Source organism: Cardiocondyla obscurior, linkage group LG12 (genome assembly GCF_019399895.1).
Source record: "Cardiocondyla obscurior isolate alpha-2009 linkage group LG12, Cobs3.1, whole genome shotgun sequence".
NCBI classification, from domain to species: Eukaryota; Metazoa; Arthropoda; class Insecta; order Hymenoptera; family Formicidae; genus Cardiocondyla; species Cardiocondyla obscurior.
In genome coordinates, this window is record NC_091875.1 from 5141740 (window position 1) to 5167274 (window position 25535).

The following is a 25535-nucleotide window of genomic DNA, read 5'->3' on the forward strand; positions in this document are numbered from 1 at the left end:
AATCAAATTTTTTCCACGATTAATGATAAACGATTAATTTATATAGCAACACGATTATTTAAAAAAAAAAAACAGCAGCGAAATTTTGCTGCGTTATTGAAAAGTTACAACGAAGCTGCGACGTGTATGTATGTGCATGTATGTATGAGAGCACGTGATAATATTTTTAGAATATATACGTATACTTTAAGATTGGTTGCATTACTGCCAAAAAAAAAAAAAAAAAAACTGGTGTAATCCAAGACGATTATGTTCTCAATTCAATTATGCCTTTTGTTCGTTTGACTCACTTTAATTGTGCCAGTTAATTGACTCGAACCGTAAGTGAGTAATGACATTATCGATGCAATAAGAATACGAACGTTTTCTGCTATTGGCATTAAAAAAAAAAAGAAAAAAAGTTTAAGTTTTTAATTCCTTCCGACCAATTTTAAACTATCTTGCGAAATTATTTCAAATTCACGGCATTTACGCGGAATCTCTCGTTCTCACGCACAACACGTTTTATTTTTTCTTTTTTTTTCTGTTTTATAATCCACGTGAGATCGATGCTGAATTGCGAATTGTTTCGCGAGCTATGTTTTTACGGTGATATCGACGGGACTATCGGTACGCATTTACGCGATGCCATTTAATTCAGCCGCCCGGGCAATTCGCCAAAATGTATCGTCGCGTTATTTCACCTTTGTCGCGAGAAGCATCGCAGAATTCGAAGTAGCTCTCATTCGAAAATGTCTCTCTCGATCAAGTTAAAGATTAATTGAGCTAGCTTTATGGAGTACAATGTATGCCGTCGGCAAGAGCATTATTAATTATCTCGAAGGTTTATTCAATCAACTAAGAGATTCGATCGATTTACTTTAAGATTATGTATATAGTTCGTTATACATAAGTTGTACAAAAAAAAAAGAAAAGAAAAAAGAAAAAAAGAAAGAAACTAACTGAAAATAAATGGAGCAAGAAACGGAATCGAGTGGAGCACCTTTCAGGTAAGTTATCGCACTTTCAATACGTCCTGAAAGCTGAAATTTGTTTCCAACGAGACCGGGATGTTATAGCGGAAGGACCGGATTGATGATGTTTAAGACAGCTCTGACAAATAAGTAGCGTTAGCACCGCAACAGATAAGATCGAATCGCTCTAGAATAGATATGCATTTTTCCTTCTTCGCGTTCCTCAGTACGATTTGTTTTCCGAAGTGTGCAATATTGTTTAGCAAGTAGCATATGTAACTGCACTATGTATGAACAATTATTAACTATGATAAACGATTTTATAATCACGCATATACGAGTCTTTCGATTTTATATAATCTACCATAGAAGCAGAGCGCATTGTACGTGTATTAACGTTTATATAATTACGCCGGAATTTATTGCCTCTTAAAAATTACGCGAGAAAAAAAATAAAAAGTTCGCGATTTTATTATCCCCGATTAAACGTTAGTTGGCGCGTCTTCCGACGTGTCCGATAATTAATCGGGAACGATTAGTCGCTCTAATTAATTTTCTTCGGAGCGTCGCCCGTCACTTAATTCCTCCTCGGGGGAGCCGACGTTATCCTTATGGACGCTAAGGCCGCTTGAGTGACGCGCAGTCGGCGCGCTCTCGAGATCATTCTTACGTTTTCAAGCCATCCGCTCTATTCCCGCGTCACGCGCTTTAATGGCAACGAACGGGTGGCTATAGCCGCGGAAACTTGGCTGGTATGCGAACGACTTTGTACAGTTTATCGACGGGTCTGTTGTCGCATTGTCGCTAAAGCACCGTCCAATACGTCGAGCGCAATATCGTAAGTGCGCATCCGCGCACCGTAAGTATATCGCCATCACCGTCGGCGACTTGTTCGCGACGCTTTGTCCCGAGGTCAATAACACGCGCGTACCACGCAGCCGCTTGAAGCGGATGGATTTTATACGACTGCGATATCTACGACTCGCCCCGTACTCGGCGGAGGCAGCTCCTCGCGAGATCGTGAAACATCGACAAGAGGGAACGTGCATTCGTAAAATCGAGTTTCTCTCCCGCACACCTCGGCCCGACTGTTGGCCGATCGATTAACGCCCCGCCGTTCGCGTGAGAAAATTTTTTCGGTCCTTCCCGATACGTTTCCCCTTTGTTGGGTATTCGCGGGAACAATACTCCGTAATTAACGTCTCGCCGGATCGACGTCGGGTGTTCCAGATTTCGCGGAATTAATGAGAACCCAGGCGGAGATCTTTTGGTTGAAGTCGCGACCGAAGAAATAAAAAAAAAAAAAAATTTAGTTTCTGACCAGGTATCGGACTTGTATCGGCCGACCCGATGGATCGCTACATACATTATTTGACGTTCGTTCAGTTTGCACGAAAGTCCGAGGGAGAAACTTCAGCGAGTCGGATATTGCAACGTGTATTTTTAACTTTAGATTGTTTGAAATTTCCTGATATCTGTTGCGTTTGATTTAAGCATACGCCGGCATGCATTTTATCCACGATTAAAACCAATCGATATAATCTCGGGGAGGGAAAAAGTGTAATCGTACTTTTTTAATAGATACAAAAATAGATTGTACAAAACGCCTTTTTACATGCCGAAGTAATTTCAATTTTTTTTTTAATTTTATTTACCGTAAAACATGAACGTAATAATTCGATTTTATTACATTAACGTGGAAAATTATCTCTATCTCGATTTCATTCTCATTACGGACATTTATTCTCGTAAATTCAGACGTGCGGCAATTAGGAAAATTTATACTTTCAAAAAAGAAAAAAAAGAAACGCTAGGATCTGAGTTTCCATATTTCAAAAACGCTGAATACTAAGCAAAAGTAGGAACTAATTCAGAATTAATTATTACAATTTTTTTTTTCAAAATTCTTCTCTGTTAATTTACTTTTTTATTTTCTACTTAAGGGTGTGCTAAAGAACACGTTAGTTTGACGTAAAACATATCAAATTTTAATCGCGAATGACCTAAGCACTAAAGTCAAGAGTAGAACGCTAAATTAGCACTTGAATAACACTTAATTTCGATGTAAATTTCTCTTATAATTTTTTTTTATGTTGCGGCTGATAGCTCAACGGAGGTTAAAAATAGTGGAGTAATTTCACAATTTGAGTGCTCGAGCTTTAACCGCGGTGCGCCTGTGATTGGCACTTCGGTAATGCGGTTCTGCTCATCGACTGACTGCCACTGACCTTTGCGAAAAATCAAACTTTCATTGTCCGCGAAAGCCGCAACATGTTCAAGCACGAAGACTCATTTATCACATTCCGAGCTAACAAATGGATATCTCGAAAACCGAGTATCCAATTTTCATAATTCTTTTTTTTTTTAAACATTGTCACGGCATAGTCCGACAACCGATTTTTTTGCAACAAAAAAAAAAAGAAATTGTCCTCAAAAAATCACGTTAAGTATAGATCTCTGCCGCCCGCAATCTCCAGCTCTCACGTACTTCTTACTATTCAATTTAGCGCGTCAGACGATATTATACAGAGATTATTAAATACACCGAAGATATAAAATGTACGGTACTCAAGAGCGCGGAAGAAAAAACGCTAATGATAATTCCGTATTCGACAGCACGGATAAAAAGATCGATCATAGAGTATGAAAGGGAGGATAACGATCTCGCTGTTAAGTAATCGCATGCACGCACGTACGCCGAGTCTCGCGAAATGAAGTAGCGCTACAGCTATATCGGATTCCGACAAAATGCCACACGGCGCTTAAAACATTTTATTTTTATACACAGCTCAGACGTGCCAAGTATACGAGACGCGAAATAACGTCACGATAATTCGCACTGTTATCGGGAACGTTTAATTCCGTCAGGGTGCTGACAAAGCTCGAAATCAAAATAGCGAGATCTCGTTAACGTAAGTGGAGGCTGCGAACGCGCAAATCGAGTAAAATATAATAGTAATTTCGATATTGGCAAAAGTATTGTTATACTGCGATGATCATATCATTTTTATCACAGAATTATTGAAGGAAAATTTTTTAACGGTGAATTAATGAAAATTCGCGTCTGTATATATTAATTAATGTCTAGGGGTAAACTGACCAAAATCTGCGCGTACATTCAATGTCTAGTAATGTTCATTAATGCTCATTAATTAATACCGAAGCAATGCCTCGAAATCTGTACACCGTAATGCCTTTAGCGGCTTACCTCGAGGCTAGTATGCTATAAAAAGAAAACCATTTCGGAATTATCGTTTTGAAATACCATTGCCAATTTTCCACTACCGATTTTTCAACTATTGGCTTTTTAATTAATACTGAATATAGTAACTGGACTGAAATAAAAGCAAACGCATTCGGATCAGGATTAAAGTCGAGCAAATAAATTATTTTTCTCGAGGGAAACCGTATAATTTATAACAAGTCTGAAATTAAAAATAGTCCACCTGTGGTCTAAAATAAATTAAATCTTTTTCTTTTTGGCGAAACGAACATATTAAGTTCCTTGAAAAAATTCATATTTTCCATAATAATTAAGACATCGAGTTCTTCTCAGGCTCATTTCAAAGACTCATTTCAATGTAAGAGTCGCGTAATAAAAAAAAATTGGCATTTTATTTCAGGATGGCGAAAAGTGTTAAATTTTGATTGCGAGTGGTCTCGGAAGACTGCGAACGTTTCCGTATCAGAAAGCAACCCCCCTCCCACGCGTGTCGGCGCATTCGATCGTCATTGGAGCAACAGTTCCCGACTACCAGGCCTTACAGATCAGACGAGGTCGAACAGACAACTGACTGCGGCGACTGGCCTGGGTCGGATGATAGCGGCCGCGAGTGACTGCAAGCTGCAAGTCAGTCAGTCAGTCAGTCAGTCGGTGGCGCTCCACGCGGTTCCACGAGGCTCTCGCGAGTCGTCGCGTGGACCGTGGACTCGTGCCAGTCCAGTTCGCATCGATCGGTGCGCGGATCGGGTATCGTTTTTGTGCGTCGATCATCGCTGAAAGGGACCGTGGCGCGATAAAGTGCGGCGCACGCCCGTGCGATTTGTGCGATAACTTAATCGAGAGATTGTACTCCCCCTCCCTCTCCCTCCCCCCGGATGTTGCTACCCCGCTGCAGGCCGTTTTTCATCGCGTCTCTATAACTTTTTATCTCCCTTTTTATTATTTGCGCAATCCATTTTCGGGATTTTTGCGAAGAGCCAGATAGAGATGCGAGTGACACACGTGCACCTGGCGTCGTATAAAATTTTAATGGTATAACGGACATCGCGATAACAATCGCCGCGTCTGGATCCTCGTCGGGTTCCTAGTCGAAAACATATTCCGCAGGTAAATCGACGACACGCGGCCGTTACGGTACGCGTGGATTGCATATACAACGCGTAAATTCTCTTGAAAGTTCACTCGAGGCCGTGACATTTTGAGGAAGATGCGCACGATGTTCGTTAAGTATCACGGCGAGCGCTCGGGCAACGTGATGTAAGAAGAGTTCGGGTAATTTTTACGCGTCCCGGTGGAAAAATAAGGATCGTGAGCATCGCGTAATTTCTTTGGCGCAAAACGGTTTTTGCTGCGTCTTAAAATATAGCCGCGTCGCGGCGGCATAGATATAGGATGCATCGGGTATTAGGTTGCTGAAACCCGAAACTAGAACCGCGAGAGTAATATTTTCACGTGCATTGACGATTTTTGGAATCGCACAGCATCGCGTTAATGCTCGAAAATCGGAACGAGAAATCATGAAGCGTAAAATATATAAAATCGTATACTTTAATTTCATTTTAACGCCAAGATGTATTTACGGAATTTAAAAATAAATAATCTCTATTAGAGTGACGTGTTATTTTTATAGAAGTATTGCTACAGTTTTTAAATAATCTTGAATCGCAGAAAAAAAAAAAATCTATATTTGAAGCTTTTAAAATGTCGCAGCATATCGACGAAACGACCCAATATCTATAGCTTGATAAAAAAAAAAATATAAAATCCGAACCGCGCACAGGCGTACTTCTCTATTTCTGCCGAAATGGTATCTATTGTTAATTCGATAAACGAATAAGCCGATAAACTCATGGCAGTATGGATCGATACGCGGACTTTATTGTCCGTGCTGACGGAATAGTTGTATAAGCCCCGACGATCTTATTCGATTGGCTCTCAAAATAACTCGTGTCCCACGATCTTTAATCAAGCCAATTTCCCGATCGAGCTATCTATAGAAACTCGTTCGAACTCATATTTTTTTAAATTTCGGCCAATTTTTTTTCGATATCCAGCGCGATTGTTGCGTTTTTGTATTTTCGAAAATATATTTGGAAGAATTTTTTAAATTAATTTTTTAATAGTGTAGATCGCGGAGTGAATTTTCGTGCAAGGTGCTAACCCTTCCGAGGGGACTCGACTTCTAAAAAACGCCAGCGCGACCAGATGACCGAGCGATCGGACAATTGTGAAAGAAATAGACCGTTGGCATAGATCGCTCACCCTGATGCGTCGCCCATGGGTGTCTATTTGTCCTCGGCATTACGGGACACGACGTAGTGCGCACGTGGCGGACAAGAATCGTTCGCGACGCGACTGTGCCCATGACAGGCACGTGGCGTAACAGTACGTCGATCACGCCGCTAATAAGATTCACGGCAGGGAGCAAGGACCTCTCGATAGCTTCGCATCTCGTTATCGCAAGGAAGATGGGCGGGAAAGTCGGTTTAATTTGCGGCAGCTGCTGGTCCGGCAAATACAGTACGTATATAAATTTTTGCGAATCTCTTTTTTTTTCCACTTTCAACCGTTCCGAAATATAGCGGATATACGTTCAATTAACACGTTAACAGCGATCGAGATTGAAACTCTACTCTCACGGTATCTGTGCCGCGTGTTGCGCACGTCGCCTTCCCTTCACCGTCAAGAATGCTGTGGCAAGAATTAAGTATTAACGCCGGATAGCTAATAGCTGTGCACGCGTAGTATCGCTCGGCGACGAGAAACTCTCGTGCCAATAGACGCGGGTATACGTGTACCTATTTGGAACGGGATAATTGAATTGGAATTACGGTATTAGTTGTAATCGTGATATCCTTACAGGTAACTCGATACATTTGGCTCGATACGTTTAATTTAGCTCAAGTTAATGATGCACGACTTCCATCGATCGACTTTGTTACGCAGTCAGATTCGCTGGCTATTATTACGTAAGCTTACCGAAATTAGTGCGAGAAACCAAACTCGGAACGCGATCCAAAAGCGTCGCGGGGAATAAAAAAAAAAAGGCACCATTAAAGGGAAACGCGCGCATTTCTACGGTCTTTTTCATCCCAGGCCATTTCAGAGGCTCTTCGCTCGCGAGGCCTTCGTTAATGCGGTCCATTCTTCGAATTTCTCGCCAAGACGGGCCAAGTTCGGTATTAAAATGTTCATCGTGGCCGGGCGAGGTAATTTGCGAACTTGGATTAAACCGCCGAACAAACGGCGCGGGCAGAGACGTCGCGGAAAAAGGCGAGGCGGCCGGCGCGGCGACATTGAAGGCGACGTATAAATCGGTATAAGTCTCTAGAAATAATTTACGACTAGCCGCTCGCGAATCAGAATCGATCTTACGGCGAATGCAACAATCGTTCCTTTCGACGGACTTTCCGAAGCGCGGATAACGTCGAACGTCGTAACGTTCGACCGCGTCTAGAATCGAGACGTTAAGTTTTTCCCGATCTCTGTTTAATTTCCCGAAAGTTCGTAATTTTCGACGTACAGCTTGGAACGTCCGCTCGCCAATTATCGGGGTAAAGTCGTCGGCTGACTACTCGATTTCTCGATATTGAGAAACGACCGTCGCGTTACAGTTTTCGCAAGTCTGGAACATCGCCAAAGGTACTGTTGCGTTCTCGCGGTCGTAGTATCGATCGCCACGAGGGGGATTATACGCGGAAGGCCGCCAAGGGAGCGAGGGAGAGAAGGAGAGAAATCGAGGACCCGCCGAATACATTTCGGAAAGGCCGGAGGTCCGTCGGTCGCAGCCGTGCCTCGCTCGTTTATCCGGCTCCACGCGCACGCGATGCAAGGAGCATTCCTCTCGCCGAGTACCGTTACTTGAGCGCCGGCACTTTCGATCATTGAATCTTTGCTATCGCTGTACGCGCACGCAGCTGCCGAAACTCGCTTTAACATTTCCCGTATTCGTTGAGCATACGCGAGACCACAGGTTCGATTTAATCAAATAAAGCTAAGTAAAAGGACAAAGTACGAAATTTAATTTGATTCAAGAAAAGTACTTTTCGCGTTTAAACGCGATTTAAATTCATTTTATCATATAATTATTTTTTTTCTTTTTTAAATATAAATTTGTAATGCAAATAAATCTGACGTGATTTAAATCTGGGAAATGACATATCCCAATCCGAGCACATGTTCTTTCTCAGCTGCTTTTATCGGAGAACGAAAGTATCTTCGGCTATTTTCGGTCGATAATGAGTTGATCGTGACCAACTCAGCAGCCTTCATCATTCTCAATGAAGCGGCAATCGAACAGTTCGATAGCGGCTCTGCCAAATTAACGTTTCGCAGTTCTCCACTTGAACGGTCAAAAACGCGACTGTCTGATCGCTCGGTTATTAATTTGCCATTTGATCGTGACAAAATACTTCGACGTTTCGCGATCTTTCCGATTCGGCCGTTTATTCTTTCGCGGGGAAATAAATGTCTCGCTGCCAACTCTAGCAAACAGCCCGGCCGCCGTGTGCACAATAAAAGACGACAACAAATAACGTGATGTTTATCGTGTCCTACTTCCACTTTTTACCTCGCTGGACGGTCGCTGGCAACGTATCTAAGAAAGGTGTCATTGATGAATAGGTCGCGCGACGGAATCTTTTTGCCGCGAAGCTGAAGGAGGACGGTGCAAGGGTGCGTCAATTAGATTGAACCTCGGCACACGAACCGTTAAAGCAGAAGAATTAAGCACGGCTGTGCGCGCGATGCAGAACGATTTTGCTCCGTAAAATACCGTTATCCTAGTCGGTGGATTCAGTTGTTGCGTAATGCGTGTCGACTGCAAGGTGTGTTGGCGGTTAATGCAAACTTTTTTTTCTCTCTCTCTCTCTCTCTCTCTCTCTCTTCTTTTTTTTTCATCAACGCTATCAAAGTACCCTCGCATATACTTTCTATACTGCTCCCTTTACGCATTATACAACCGCGTGTCTCTATGACATTTTCGATATCGGCGCATTGATCCTTCACTTCCTTCTTGCGGCGCAAACGCGCGCGCTCGTAAAACGAGAGAAAAGCGGCGCGATTCTATAAACGTAAAAGTAAGCGACAGGTAGATGTACTCGCACCTGCCGTCGTCAGATTGATCGCGATGACCGTGCCCCGCGGGGACTGGGAAATTGAGAATCGATGAGAAGAAGCACGCGGAAAAAGCGGACAGCCGCTGTTAGGTCGGATCTCGTAGATTTCACGTTCACTGGCGTAGTTCCTTTTTTCTACAAACGCTAACGTAACTGGATCGCTAACGGATGATCGATGCTATGCGCTCGCTATGCTAAAGTTACATTTCCGCCTGGACGCTTAATCCTCACATGGGAAAAACATCTTCGCGTCCCCGATAACTAGGGAATAATTGACTTTTTCTGTAGAACCGCCGGCGCGAAACGCACCATTTATCCTGGTTTTTTTTTACGCGTTGACTATTATTCCTTTCCGCTGCGATCGGTGCCGCGCAGCCGATGTTTAAGTCGATTCCTCGTGTTTCATCGGAAGCCGGCAGCATACCGAGGAGACTGAACTCAATCGATCGGCACCCGTGACGCGACGCGCTTTACTTTGCTTCTTCCGGTAGTCTGTCAGCTAACGTTCTCAACCACCCTTCTACTAGCGTTCGTAAAATGTAAGGGACGATCTTAACTCGAGAGGATTGACGCCGGTGGCTCCCGCAGCATTTTTGCGCTTTTGAGTTTACGGTGTAGGGACAAAAAGTGTCATTAGACGCCGTTCTCGTGCAACAAGCTCCGCACTTTTCTTTAAAAATAAAAAAAAAAAAACAAAAAACGCGAATATCTTTTTACCGGCAGTTTTTGCCGCGGTTCTAACTTCCATTCGCGTATCGATTTGCAATTTTTGACATTTTTGCACGAGGTAAAGCGAGGCTAAAAACGCGACGGGGTTGTTTTCTTCGTTAGGGTCGTTAATGTTAAAAATATCAAAGTTGAAAGTTCGATGACTGCTCGATGTCTGTATTATAGATTCACGCGTTAAGAAACATTAATGTTTAATAATCCGGTCGATATTAACTTTCGCTGCGATCGTCTTATTTATTCAAGTGGCACCGCCGGTCTTACAACGTGGTTGCGGTGCCGTCCACTGGTTCAACATGTTCGTTAACCATTCAGAACATTCAACGCTATCCACCGTTAAATTCCCTCGTATCATTACCGTTTCAGTCGGCGTACAAAAAGAGATCTCCCCTCTTTTCCCCCCTCCTTCAGCTCCCAACTCGCGTTGCTAATAAAGTAGATTTCTAGTTAGCTCGTGTATACACGCTCCGCGTTTAAAGATCACGGGTGTCGTCCGGAGCATCGCGACTGGAAGGTAAAACCGGACCTTGAAGTACACGGTCGATGAGACAAAGCGACGATACCGAGTCGCCTGACCTACTTGATCACTACAGATCCCGTTACTTGGAGCGTCGAGTCGACATAGTGGCTACTTGCTACCATAATCATAGTGGCGAGATTGCGGCGGACCGTTGCGCGATCTTGGAAAGACGGAGAGAGGTTCGAGCGCGGCGGCAGATTAATCCACACGGGAAATACACTGCGGCGAACCGAAGTTTGCAGTAGTTTCGAGAGATCGACAATATGATTAGTCCTTTTACTAAATTGCTTTCTCATATATGAGGAACAACGATTTCGTCATCGAGCGACAATATATACATATCTACTATGGTGGCTGCACGGCTTTTTTTTTTTTCTTTCTTTTTTTTTTTTCTTTTTTTTTCGCATTATTAAACACAAGCACACAATGGTGAATTATTCAAAGAATAAGTTAGCTCTTCCGCTCTTTTCATCGAAAGTACGAAAGTACGTGTAACCGCTAATGTAAAATTCTGATTTAACTAAGTTTTACGATTAAGTGATAATCGTTATATAAAGTATGTTAATATCCTGGGAAGTAAGGAAATTGAGGGGACTCGTGCGGAGTCGCATAAAAGCTTCCCTTTTGATTTTTATTACCTACGCTATTTATTTTACTCTTCTTTTTTTTTACTTTTCCTCGCGTAACTCTCTATTTATTTCTAATCTTTCGGATTGGAATCGAGCTTAAATAAATAAAAATAGTATGTGACATTATTGCCGCGAGGTAAACTATTTCACGAGCGAAGCTCGCCAATTTTTCTCGCCGCCGGATTAGTCGTCGCTGTTTCACGACGATGGCGATGTGTTAGGTGAGACGTACGGCGCGACGGCGTGATCCTATTTTATCTCGCGGCGAGGATATCGTGCGGGGATACGGCGAGGCACCGCGGGAAAACAAGCGTCCGAGGAATGCCGCGGGGGTGTAAAATATTTATTACCGTCCGTACGCGAACCACCGCCGGCGTTTTCTTCGCCTTCCTTTTCCCGCTCCGTAATAATGGCGGGGAAAACGAAACGCCGCGGTGGCGGAGGCGGCCCGACGTGTACGGCAGGGAAAAAGGAAAATCAACACCCTTGTCCGACCGTAACAGCAACAGGTCGAGGACGATACAAATGACCGTGGGAGTACAGTTTCCGCCGTCGCCGTCCTGTTCAAAGTACCGCGATCTATTTCTGTTTGCCTACTTGCGTCCTTTACGATTCGCACTAAGAGTAAACCGCTGAGGGCATTACGGGGTATAGACTCGAGGCATTGCTTGGACGATAGATGGGCATTACTAGGCATTGATGCACGTAATTTTGATCATCGTTTTACCTCTAGTGATTCGCACGCACGTATACGCTCATTCATTTTTGCTGATTCGGATATCGGAGGCCGACGAAAAGAATAAAGTGCTCGCCCGAGTCGATGAACAGTATCGCTTTACGCAAGATCGTTTTCATCAGCCTCGGCGGAATAACGGGTTTCACATCTCTTTATCTTATCTCATCGAGTTACAGAAATTAAGACGATTATGCAAATTTATGTTGAACTAATGTAATTACATATGCCAATTTATTTTCCATCCAACACTTTACCATTTGGATTTTTTTTTCTTTTTTTTTTATTCTTACGAAATACTCTGTGAAATTTAATCGAAACGGAATTACGTATTCTCATTGTACTCCCCCTCAATTCTGTCGCGCAGCTCGGTGCGAGTTTTCGCGAATTTCATTAACCGTTTTCGAACGAGCGTGAACCATCATTTTCCCACAACTCCCTCGAGCGATTCAATGCCGAATTCTGATCCGGAGAAACGATATCCGCGCCCTTCCGGAGCCGACGTTCGTCGCCGTTTCAACGACCCTCTGACGCCTCTTCCGGCATCGCGACGCCAGCCATTAAATCCCCATGGAAAGCTTCCCTTTTCCCTCCTCCCCCCCCTTCCCCGTCCCGGCATCTTTTAGGGCATTCGAGGTGAACAACCCCCTTTAATCCTCGTGCATTCTGCACAGCCGGAGATTCCATAGAGCACCCTCCCTCTCCCCCAATCTTCCCCGTCCTTTCTAGCGTGAAAGCATAATTTTCAGCTTAGACCTTCTCCGAATTCGAAACGCCTCGCGAACTCGTCGTGTATAATCTCGTCATATATACGATTTGCGCAGCGCGGCCGTGTTATGGAAACAGCATTTTTCATAACGAGACAAATTTGTTGCAACCATCACCGATTCGTGACGCCACGAAATTCACGGACACCCCGTATACGCGTGGATAACGGCTTCTCGTTTGTGCACCTTGATCTTTTCTGCGTGCGATGCCAAGTGGCACACCTATATTTACGAGCGCACGTGCAGACAGCCAGTCCCCCGGAACGTCAAATCCACGCCTGGAGTTTTTTTAATTCCGTTATTTTCAAAACCCCGGGACGATTTATTTCGCATCATATTTATGCGCCGCGCGCTGAATCCGCGGTTTCCCCTGCGAATCCCCCTCCGCTTAATTCGGTTTAATTAAACCGGCGTGAAACTTGCGCGCAAATTTCTCGACGTACTGCAGATTTTGTAACGCTCGCGAAACGAGGTCCGGTTCTAAAACAACGAAATTAGGTAACGCCACCTCGATCTGTTACGCGGTGTAACATTTCCAACGCGACTTTCGCAATGGGTCGGCGGACGACGTACGTACGTTTAGTTTAAATTATTATTACACTGACTTTATACACGGTACATTATACATTTAGATACGCTCGAGGGAGGCGGAACATTACTCCGGTACAATCGCCGATCGATCGGCCGAGTATCTATTGAATTATTTCTCTCGTTTTCCCGATTATCCGCATCTATATTTTTGACGTTCCGCGTGCATCGCGTATTCCGGATGGCTATCGTAGCTCGCATTGCATTGAGGACGGCAATACAATTTAGATCGAATTGGATCAATGCGTGGCAATTATATTATGGAATAAAATAAAAGATGTACGACTATTATAGTCGTGAAGAAGCTGACAAGTTTTATCGGCAATGCTTCAAACGTACGGCTTTTTTTCTCACTTTTTTTTTTCTATTGAGCAAATAGAACGCTCGTTAAAAACATCGAGATAATTTAAGAAATTAAAACGGTTATTTTTATCGCTTGCTTTGCTCGAAATTAATTCTTGATTTTCAAGACAAGAGTAATTGGACAAACTGGGCTATCTTTAATTAGAAATATCAAGAGTATAAATATTTTAAAAGTATTATGAATTGTATGAACGTGCGGTGTATAAATTTTTTTTTCTTATATTTACTCGTATGTGTAATAATTCCGACGCAGAGTGAGGCGCGGAATATTCGTTGCAGATATTCCCGTAATTTTCAGCTGCAAATTTGATTTATTTGCGATCTCTATCTTGCGACGAGAATTTATTGGCCGAAACGAAATAAATTCATCGCAGCGCCCTTTGACGCGCGACAGAATTTTTGAATCACTGACGTAGCTGAGCATTCAGCCGCATTCTGGTCGCGAAAGCCAGGAAACGGAAAACGCGATTATAATTGCGCAAAAAGAAACGCAAAGTTACTTTAGAAAACCGATCTCGATTAAATTTTAAAAAGGAGGTTACGTACGGATTTAATTATAATATTTTCGTTGTTTCGCGATGGCAGCTGGTTCGTGCTTCGCTCGTGCCACGTCAGATGTTCAAAATTAAGCACCAACATTGTCAAAAAATTTCGTGACTTACTGATTCAATGCGCAGCAGTGGAGTTGTGGGCGCGGATTTACAGCGACATTAATCTGTAACACACAAATAAAACTAAAATTATAGAAGCGGTCAAAAGAATGTTCATCGTTTAAAAAAAAAAAAAAAACTAATTTTCATCTGGCTTTAATTAATTTTTGATTAAAAAAATTTCTATTATATCGGAATAAAAAGAGGTAATCTTGAAAAAAGAAACAAAAAATTTTTAATTACATGGAAGTATTTTATTTAATGCTTATCCTAAGGTTGCTTCACCGATACATGATGCATATAAATCGCATTAAAAAATCCGTAGTTTATTGCTGAAAATTGTTAACTGTAAAACATGTATCTTCAACGTACAAAAAGCAAAAGTAAATGGTGCGCGCGTTACGATGTCCAGTCTGACATATATAAAAAAAAAAAGAAGCAAATTGGTTATCGATACGAACGTCGCAGAGTCATCCCGCTCTTTCGCGTGTCCATTCGCCACATAACGATGAATCCGCGTAAATCGCCCGCATCCCGGATGCATCGTCACGCATTCCACCAAGTACGCAGTCACCACTGCCGATTGTCCACGGTCAGTCGATATAATCGCGCATAGTTCGCACATTCAACTTTTTCGTACAGCCGTACAGATCATTCTGTACCTCGCACGCTCGATCTCCGTGGTTTGTACAACCATCGTCGCCGCGGCAAACGCCATATCCGTCTTTCAGCGTACGAGTAAAAAATGTTACCACGGTGAAAAATACATCTCCTATGAGTTATGTTCGCGCTAACTCGCGTGTCTCGCGATATAAGAAAAATATGAAAGAATCATCTTTCGCTCGTCACCGAAGTATGCAACCTTGCGCCGGCTACTTTTTTAAAATCTCTCATCGCTTCCGCTGCAAAGTTAATCCCGCCGGTGAAGTTGTCACATCTCAAAATTATTCTGTGCATAATGAAATCTTTTTACTTCAGCTTCATCGCTCGTGAATTTCTCAATTGCAAAGTCCGAACATTCTACGGTAGGTCGAGGTGGACTAGCTTCATAAATACATCTTGCTAGGTTTACCGCTTGTGGTCTAAAGTGCATTAATAAAAGAAGCCATCTGCGACTCGATGAAAGCTCTGTATAACGCACAAGTGTTTAGGGATGCAGCGTAATCTTGAATTCTCGCATATTTATCCTTTTACGCGAACGAGTTTACGAGCCGCACCGACAAACCGGGAAACCTCGACTATATCAATCCGCAAATATGGCCCGATCGTGACCGGGGAACGGAATTTCAAATCGCGCGAGATGTCTTTATCATATACGCAGCCGGAGAGTCACGCGCTATCGGTCCATACGTCCTACAGATTGAATACCGCCTATTATTTGCAAAGTGCGAGAGGAGTTTCCTGCTGCGCCCATATGGCATTGCGTCGGGTCGTTTGCATTCCCAGCGTCAGTCTGAGCGTGAACGTCGGTTTAAAGCGTGAACGATCGCCGCACGACAGATATTCCCGTCGATTCGACCGTCGTGAAAATGCCAAACGTGTGCGCGCCAACGGCAGCCGGTTTCGCGAATTTCGCGCGATTTGTTCCCTCGCTCGCGTACCTTCGAACGTCGATCTCCCGACTCGAAGCCGGCGAGATGCGCGCCAAAGGACTCCCGAAGCATTCCGCGTCGATCCGAGTAGATCGCCACTAATTTTCTTACGGGCGATGGACAACTGACGATCGACTTTCGTTTCACTCTTTCCGTCGCGGAGAACCTGTTTCCACCCAGGCCGGACTTGCTGCAGGTCGAATTGCGGAATGCGAGAAAAGGGACGAAAAAATAGAAATCGCGCGACGCATGGTTGCGTTTGATGCGTAGCCGGTTGTCGCCGCGTCGGTCCCCCTCGGCGCAATCTGGTCCGGGGGCCTTACGTAACCGAATGTGCGAATGGTTTGGTTCCGGAGGTTGACTTAATTGCGCCTGATAAATTGTCCTTTCCTCTCCGACATCTGTCTCGTCAGTCCGTTCTCAAACGCAATGATCTGTCGCCCTCGCGGCGCGTTTCCGCTCCCGTCCCGTGGTCTGTTAATTCTATTATTCTCATGCCCGTGTATCCGGGCAGAGAATTCGCTAACATGAGACTCAATTGATATTCGAGAAAAATTTATATTCTTTATAATTTAAATAACGATTTTTTATTTTTGTTCTTTTTTTTTTACAGCGTCCGGTTCAGGATCCGTGATAGGCAGAGACCCGCTTCCACCGAGAGCCGTTAGTACGTCTCATCTGCCTCAAAGAACATTGACTCAACCGCCGACAGCGGTGTCCACCCTTCCGCTGCCGAGGAACAGCAGTACCAGCAGTCACCACCGCCAGCAAGCACTTCCGCTTCATCGGTCGACTCCGCAGCAGTCGCCTATGAGGCAGATAGAGAGCGAGCCCACCGCCCAGATACTGAGGGCCGCCAGCAACGGCGACATCGTCAAATGCCCCGGCATGTAAGTAAACGCAAAGCCGGTACCGTACCCTCCCAGGTATTTGTATAACCAAGTTTCGGCCTGGCGCACTGTAATTAAACCGCCGCCCCTATCGTGCCCCGTAATAGGGAAACTTATTAGCGAGCGTGTACTCGGCGCGGCCGCAACTCTGCCATCTAATTCTGGTTCGTGAGTTGCTCGACTGTTTAGTTACTTTGAGGTGGCGACTAGTAGAAATGCCGCAAGCAGCGAAATGTCTGCGCTTTGTGCGGCGCGTCTCGAAAGATCATACATTCGACTTGGAGCAAGTATCGAAACACGTTGCCGCGGACGCAAAGATGCAGCCCCGATTCGAAGCTCTCGAGCCTCGCCCGATCGCCTTTACGGTAAACCGTGTCGAAAATTCACTCGACCGGCGTGTCGAAACGGAACCCGAGGAGAAGAAATTTAATCTCTGTACATATAAAGGACGGTAACCTTCCGCGTGTTTTTTCAAACGCGATCGTCATCGCCTGATATATTATTTGCGTGCCTTTTTAATTGCACACGCACAAGTTTATACATTTTAAGCCGCTATTTAATTACTCGTTATTAGTTTAACGCAAAATATTACAACCGATTCAATTCCCCGTATGTTCTTGACAACTCATAACGCGGAATTGCGCGGTGACGCAATTGCAGTAATTCACTTAGCTCGCGTAACGATAAGGTTGCACGATTGCGCGTTCCTTTAAAATTTATTTTGACAAACTGAACATTTTTTCCATCTGGTAAAGTTTTTTTTTTTATTATTATCAAGGAGCGCGAGAATTTTTTAAACTGATTTTAAAGCGCAAATAGCTCGTAGTATAATCGCATCACGGTAAATTTTTATTACGCGGAGAGGCCGGCCGGCTAGACCTCGCTAATTAGACCGAAGGGCGTCGCGATGTCATAATCGACGTGAGAGCCGCTCTCAAGCTCGCCGGGCTCTATTTATTGCCGGGCGCAAACTAAACCACGTTCGCCTTGATAATGCAATTTTCCCGTACATATTCGCGCCGCGGTTTACCTTCACGGCAAATCTAATTTCTGCAGTATCGCGTGGCTGTGTTTATTTGTCTCTAACAGCAAATATCGATCTTTCCGCGATTAATCGGCAAGGATTCTGTAATTACTATGGAACAAACCTTGTCCGCGCCTATGCGATTCCATTTTTCCCATCAATTATTTTTTATAAAAGGATTATTTCGTTTCAAAAAGTCGTATTTTCTTCCCGATCGTTCAGCAACTTTTTTTTTTTTTCTTTTTCCTCTCCTCTCCTTTCACAGCTTTTTTCTGCATTACGTCATTTTACGGCGTCGTTTCAAGTTTGGCCTTCCACGAATCAGCCCACTGACCTGCTCGTCAAATTTCAGGGTTACCGGTAACGATATGAGAGACCTGAGGTTAGCGTCGCCGGGAGGTCATTCCACCCAGCGATTGATCAGCCCGATCGGACACCTGCGGGTCGCTTCGTTAAATGACCATCGTGTTTCCAGTCCCAGCGACAGCGAGATACGTGTGCACAGTCCAAGTAAGTTTGGTTTCTATGATTCATCGATTACTCACCGCCGATTTTCACGGAAACTTTTCGATGAGCCGACCAGGCAATGGCAATTAATTCTTTCGAGATCCCGGAGTTATGAAAGAACTCGAACTTTTGTCTCCAACTCGCAAGTTGGCTAAGACGCAATGATTACGTTGTTGACCGTAATACGAATCGCCACCGTGACAAGTTTGGCAGTTAAGAAAAAGAATGACAACGTTCCGATTGTCGTAATAACGTTTTTTTTTTTTTTTTCTAGTAAATTAAAACGCCCGTATCGACTTTTCTTCCGTACGTGGCGCACAAGTGAACGCGTAATTAATAACGAGCGAAGGCAATGCCAAAGGCATGCAGCGCCCTTTTGTTTATAAAAGGTTTATAAAGTGATCTTTCAAAGTACAAGCGCGCCAGTTAATCAGACTTTGTTTTTCAAAATATTTGCGACAAAGTATTACATACGTCAAGTCTCTCACGTTACCATTGTTCCAGTTCTGCAACATAAATTTATGGCACGCACAACGCAGCGACGCAATCGGAGAGTCTTTTCGCAATCGCTTGAGAAAATATATTACTCTGTTTAGCAATATCCATAAAGTGAGCACAATGCGAGGAATATAAAACCAATTCTCCCTCAGGTAATTGTCGCGAAACGTAATATATTCGTATTGTACCGTGTACACGATATTTCATAGACTACGGTAAATATCTGAGCCTCCAATATTCAAAACTGGCTCAACTCTATGCTCGTTTGGAGCATTCGGTTTTCACGCAGACTTACGAGTGATGAACAGATTCCACGCGCGGCGGATGAACGATTAATAACCGCGAGATTAAACGGCGATTTAACGTCTGCTCTGAATCGCGAGATTGCCGAACCGCCTGAAAAGCACATAAATTTAGGTCGAGAATTTCAGCGAGCGCGCCCAGGGTTAATTATCCGAGGATCCGTGGCGGAGGTGTCCTGGTAAGGCTTGCGCCCGTCTAATGCATTACGCGGAATAATGGAAATCCCATGTGCATTCATATACGCCCCGTGACTACGCAAAGGTACGCATGATCGATATCAGCCCGCGAGTAATTCAGCCACAAGAAACATGAATTTTGCAATATCATCGCGCAAACCTAATGCAGCGGTTTTAATAAAGAAAAAAAAAATCATAATTACACCCTGCCCCGTTAATATCTTTAAATTAAGAAAAGCATAAATTTGTTGTAACTACGAGTATTTTAAAAAATTAACAGTACCCAGTTCGGCCGGTTTTTTTCCCTCCTATTTAGCCGCGACGTATCCGCGGGATCGAATATGAGCGATTGCGACGCTTGAAAGTTCCTCTGGAAGCACGAGCGCGGAGAATATTTCTTGACAAATATCGGGCTTTTCGAAAAGAACGGCGGATGCGGGGCAATTTAAATACCACAAGTCCGCCAAGACCGATTCCTCGTGCAATCCGATTCCGTATCTGTGTAGGTACAATAGCTGCGCAATTTTCTGCGTTAGACGGAAGTGCTCCTCTATTTTACGACGCGTCTAACGATCGTAGTTGCGGAACATTTCTGTAGGCATTTGAATATCCTATGCAGGTCGTCCCAGATCCATTATCGTTTAGCACAGCCGCAGATACCGGAGTCTGAACAAATATGCTAATTTCTCTCTCAGTCTCGATACATCTTTCAAGAATTACATTAAAAAAAAAAAGAAAGAATTAAAAAATTGAATGAACGATCGAGTGAAATAGAATAATTTATAATTTAATCGACGTGATAAAACACTGAATCGTTATTCCGCCTTAAATTCTTCTTAGCGCTAAGAAAACGGTTTCACTCCGAGTTTTTCAGAGAAATTTTGCGACGGAGATCCGTAGCTGAAAAACGGTAATTGCCTGCGACATCTAGCACAACGGACGGATATAATGGAATAAACGGGAGGAAGTAGTTTCGACGCTTTGAGGCGCAAATACAAACGACTGCCATTCACGTGATTAAGGAGAAAGTCAATCTACTCGCTCGTTACTACAATTTTTTTCGCCACTTTGAGCCTGCGAATAAGACGGCGCAGGAGGGAACGGACAAAGAAAAAAATCTTTGGGAATATCAGTCGATTCCGATAGTTCCGGCCTCGTTACGACACGCTCGGAGAGAAAAAAATATAAAAAAAAAACTGCGACTTCCTTTACCAGTAGCTTTCCGTTTCCTCTGGCGCGAACATGCCTTTCTCTCGCGCGCAGCTTATCTTCTTTTCTGCTCGCAGGTGAAAGAAAAATAATGAGCCCGATCGGCAGAGAGGTCGACCGCGGCGGAGGTACAACGACGACGGCGACGGCGGGTCAGAGACAAGGGCAGCAGCAGCAGCAACGACCGCGAGCCGATTGCGGCGAGCTACTGCACAAAAGGGTGAGCGAACGCGATAAGAGTCGCTTTAACGCCTCGGCGTGAAAGAGCGCCCAGTCGATCCCGATTGGCATGGCAGAGCATGATGGATGGAGAGAGGAAGTTCGCGCGTCCATCCGCGGCGATCGATCGTGCAACGATCGCGCCGCGTGAATTAACCGCATCGTCGTCGCAGTAGCCGGTCGCCGCGAACGGGAAATTTATGGCCGGAGAACGATTACGAAGCGCGCGCTAACGTAAAAGTGTCACTCAAGTCGCACCACGTATCACGGTCTCTCGTTCGCTGACAATCGGCGATTTAGTCCGGTTTCGCGACCAGGTCCAACGTTCTTGCAAATTGCGGTTCCTTTACGGCTCACTCCCTCCGTTAATCTTTCGATTCGTAAAAAAAAAAAAAAAAAACAGAAAAAATATATGTATACGCGTTGCACGGTAGCGCGCTCACGACGCGAGTTTATCGTTCCACGTAAAGGTGGCGAGGAGCCTGCAAATCCTCGATTTACTATACGGCGGATCGAGTTATCGCGCCGGAATCGGATTATCAGATACGAAATGGCGAATTCTCTCGCGGCGGATGTTGCACGATTGACGGTCTGTCGTTTTGCTGCTTTACCTATAACTGTCTCTTTGTCTCTTTGTCATGCAAATACTCTGTTCGTTTTATTGACGCGGTGTAGTCTGCATATCATCATCACAGCATGTAAATTCCATTAACTCGATTAATTAAAACGTTGCCCCGAGAGTGGGAGAAAGATTAGCACCTTTCGCATGCTACACATTCGGTCCATGTATAAGTGAACGTTCGCGTGTGTTCGGCGCGCGACAAATGTGGATCATTTCTGTCGACGCTTTTGACTTCTCAACGCGACACTGATAAAGTTATCGATTAACTTTTCATAACTCGTGAACGAAATCACATTGAAAAAAAATATTTCGACGCGGTTGACAATGAACGGTGACAGCCGGAAGTGGCTGGCTTCGGAAGAAGAACCGTTCGAGTGAAACTCTAGCGGAGATTCTTTCAGGCATGTGGCCGCAGCGCGGTTGAAGTAGCGAAAGATCTAATGGAGTTGTATGCAACTGCCTGTGTTCTATATCTTACAATTTTTCAAGTTCCTTCAGAGTATGCAAAGCGTCGTAAAGTTCTAAGCGTAGATTAAGGGGTTTACGTGTTTGCGCTATGACGATCCTGCCGGACGACATTCTTCGAGCACGATTTCGCGACTTCTCCCACAACATGAATATTTGGATTCGGTTGGAGAGACAGATTTTTTTTCGCCCCGTGAACGGTGAATTCGGGTGGGAGCCTGTTGTTTCCTTTTTTTTTTTTTTTTAAAGCAAGCTTATCTCGAGCGCGCGGTACACGAGGAGGCAAGAAAGTAACGACTCGAGTGTCGTCGTCCTGGCGCCATTACGTACAATAGAGCGGTGAAGGGCGGCGAGAGGATCAGAACGAAAGGGGAGGAGTGGAACTGAGGGAAAAGAGAGAGAAGGGAGAGGCGAGAAGAGCGACGGAGAAAAAGACAACCGAGAAACATGGGGTCCAGGGTCGATCCTGCATACGGTCAGCATCGGTCAGCAAGGGCACCGTGCCAAGGAACTGCAGACGGGTCTTAAGCTTCGTGCACAATAGATTTCGCCACCTGCGCGCGATGGCACGGCACGGCCGTTGCATTCATCCTTCCATACATATTCGCGTCGGGATCTTAACAACGCGAATCGCAAGGAGATAAGATTAACGCGCGCGTTATTACGACAATGCAAGATCCTGTGAAATGTCCGTAACACAAAGATCGCGTATAATTGTGGGCGCATCGAAAGCCGAACGGAACGAATCGGCGAGGGTTTTATTGTCTCAGATTTCCGTCCTAGCTAAAAGCATCTGATCCCTCTCTTTCTTCGATAGTAGCTCGGCATAATGAAATAGCGCTTCGACGTGGATCTGCGGCTCGAGTTTTAATTCGCGTTTGACCGCGCTTAGGCGATTACGTTACGAAAAGCGTAAAAAGTAGCGAATAATTTCTTCCTCGTCGTCGACCGAACGACCGCTGGAATCGCGAAATCCTGTCGCGTAATCCGACACCTCGGGGGCACGTCTTCGGTGCGCGTCGACCGCGAGAATGTCCCCCGCAAGAAGAAAATCGATGAGACGCTCCATCGCCACGCGTGTACCTCGCGTCATCGTTCTAATGGCTAATAGAAGTCGACAGCGGAACACCCGCGGAGTGAGAGAACACGGCGAGCCAGAAGTGAGAGAAAGACGAAGGCGGCTCGAACTTTTGTCGGCGAGCATACCCGCGTGTAGTCGAGGAACGACCGAGGCCCTTCGGGGGCAAAAGGTACAAAACGCCGGGCACCGGGCGAGCCAGGCAAGGCGAACCCGGCAATGTATACTGTGCAACCGGCCGGTCGGTCGGTTGGAGAACGAGCTAGCCAGTTTGTCCGCCGAAGCTCGACGCGCGCCATATCGCGTCCCGTTTGTCGCCCGCGAGACGAGCGAGAAACGCAAGTTTTGCGGTGGAGGATTTTTATTTTTCGTGGACCGAGGCGTCTCCCACTTGGCCGATTCGCGAGAAGAACGCAGGGAGCTTTCACGGATTTAAACAGGTAACGCGATAAACGGAGCACACGGGAACGCCAACAGGTTCCTGCCTTCGATCGAGTAACTCTACTCGCCACGCTTGGAACGAAAGATTTGAAATTAAAAAAGGAAAAAGCCGCCGAGAGCTTACGCTTTGATAGTGCATTTTGGCGAACGCCCGTGGCACGGATATTTCCGTCAAACCTGTCAAGACACTGCGCTTTGTTAGCTTGCACGCACTTCCGAGCAAGTCGAATGGACGCTTTCACGTCGACGTTGTAAAGAAGAAGAAGAAAAAAAAAAAGAAAAAAAAGAAAAAGATCTGTTACACCCATTAGCGCTCGATTGATAATTGTACACGTGAAGGAAAAGGGATAATAATCGACTGACATCAAAGTCGCAATGGAACGCGGTAAATTAAAAATTCCCCTGGCTCTCTGCGGCAATTCGTTCCTTGTTTAACGAAGAATTGTCCTTGGCGTTACGATGAGCAAGCGGGAACGTGCCTTTCCTTTTCGCAATGCGCTTTGTCGTCGCTCGCGCAGTCATATTGGCGTACTTTAACGTGTGAGAATTCAAGAATTCGCCGAGCGATCGTTCCGCGAGCAGAGGAAACGGCCTCGAATCTCGCTGTGTGGTGTACCCCCGCGAATACAGATTACGCGATCTTCGCGGAGGTCTCTCGATCGCCGAGGATTTCCGACGGTATGCGAGAAGCGTACGAGCTATCTTTTGGGACCTGTCTGTTAAAATAAAATAAAAAAAAAAAGAAAAAAAAGGCGTTTGCACGAAGAGAGGCCACGATCGAACGGTGATTGCCTCGAATTTCATTCGTACACCGCCGCGGCGGCGTTTACCGGACGGAATCCGCCGTTTCTTCGCCGCAACGCTACGTGCATCGAACCTCGGCGTGACCTGTATCTGTTTGCGCTCGTCCGTGTCGATATGTCTATGAGAATTTGTACGCCGCCTCTGGCGCACTGGCCTCCCCGGCAAAGAGAGCCTCGTATTAGAAAATTGGAAAGTAATAGAAAACTACGGCGCACCCTCCGGCGCATTTCTTCGCTTTCCTACGACCCTTTGGAAATTCCTGCGACGGCGCGCTCGATAAGTACGACCCGTTCGGCCAAATTTGCCCGGAGCTTCGAAATTGCTCGATAACCACGGCGATCCGAAGCTGTTTGTACGTTTTTAAAAAATTGACAGCCGCAAAAGAGGGAGGAAATTCAGAGGCAAAGGTGGTATCGTTCGACGCGGATTATCACGCGATCATTTTTCGCGATCGAGCCGCGTAAAAACGTGGAGCCGAAGGGACGCCGCACTTGGACGACCCGAAATTAAATCCTGGATTTCATTTCATCGATAAGAACGTAATAATATCGTTGTACACGGGCGATATTGTTTCGCGTAAATACGGGTGAATATTCAGCTGAACGAGCAAACGCGGTCGCTCGCATATTGATGGTCTGTCACTTATTATTATTTATTTACCGCCGCCACTTGCAGCGCAAATATTAAACAAATTATTCGCCGATGCAGCTGTTATTATTTCAGCCATTGCTTGCGCCGCGTTCTATTTTACGTACGCGATGCTATCCCCCGCCGTATTGCACGAGGTCGGTTCTATCCGCCTCGCCTCTCAAGCTACCACAAATCCAACCGTAAAAGCCACTAAAACGTAGCGGTTTTGGAACACGACGGCGGGCGACGAATGCAAAATGGCAGACGGGGGAGATCGGCTGAACGGTAATCCCCCCGGTCTACGCCCGCCTAGGCATTTCGCCGAGAAATTCCAGCAGTTAAAAAGTTTTGCGTACAATCTCACCGGGCACAAACCTGACACGAAACCGCCGGCTGAAATTTCGATACGGCGAAACGAGCCGTCTAATTTGTCCGGGCTAGCGCGGCTCGCCGCATGCTCTATTCCCTCCACCGTTTTATCAGCCGTGTGTGCGCGGCAACGTACGTACGACTGGCATACACATTTTCATTGTATAGTCGCGAGTTTATTGATCACGCAGACACGGCAATAATTCGTCAATGGGGAAAAAGCACACGCTGTTGCATATTCTGAAAGATCTCATTAAATCGCATAGCTGTGTACAACATTCCGCTGCCAGCAGTCGTCGGCATCGACGCGGCGGTGAAATGCTGATAATTTAATCCGCGCCGTCGATGATAACGTTTTCTCCTCTCCCATGCCAATCAAGCCCTCGTTACGTACCCCCGTGCATAATTGCCAAATTAATCGTCGCTTTTATAGCTTTCT

At 45.1% G+C, this 25535-nt stretch overlaps 1 protein-coding gene across 12 annotated transcripts in view; it reads left to right on the forward strand.

The window, feature by feature from the left end:
- The window catches only part of LOC139107072 (uncharacterized), a 100005-nt gene that overhangs the window by 63503 nt on the left and 10967 nt on the right, over nt 1-25535 (forward strand). For all 12 annotated transcript variants that reach the window (XR_011546464.1, XM_070664341.1, XM_070664330.1 and 9 more), the window contains 3 exons: nt 16475-16751; nt 18128-18285; nt 20546-20688. Coding sequence is in view for 11 of the 12 variants with exons in the window: in XM_070664341.1 (XP_070520442.1) it covers nt 16475-16751; nt 18128-18285; nt 20546-20688 (578 nt within the window). In the remaining variant the exon portion in view is untranslated. The remainder of the gene's footprint in view (nt 1-16474; nt 16752-18127; nt 18286-20545; nt 20689-25535) is intronic.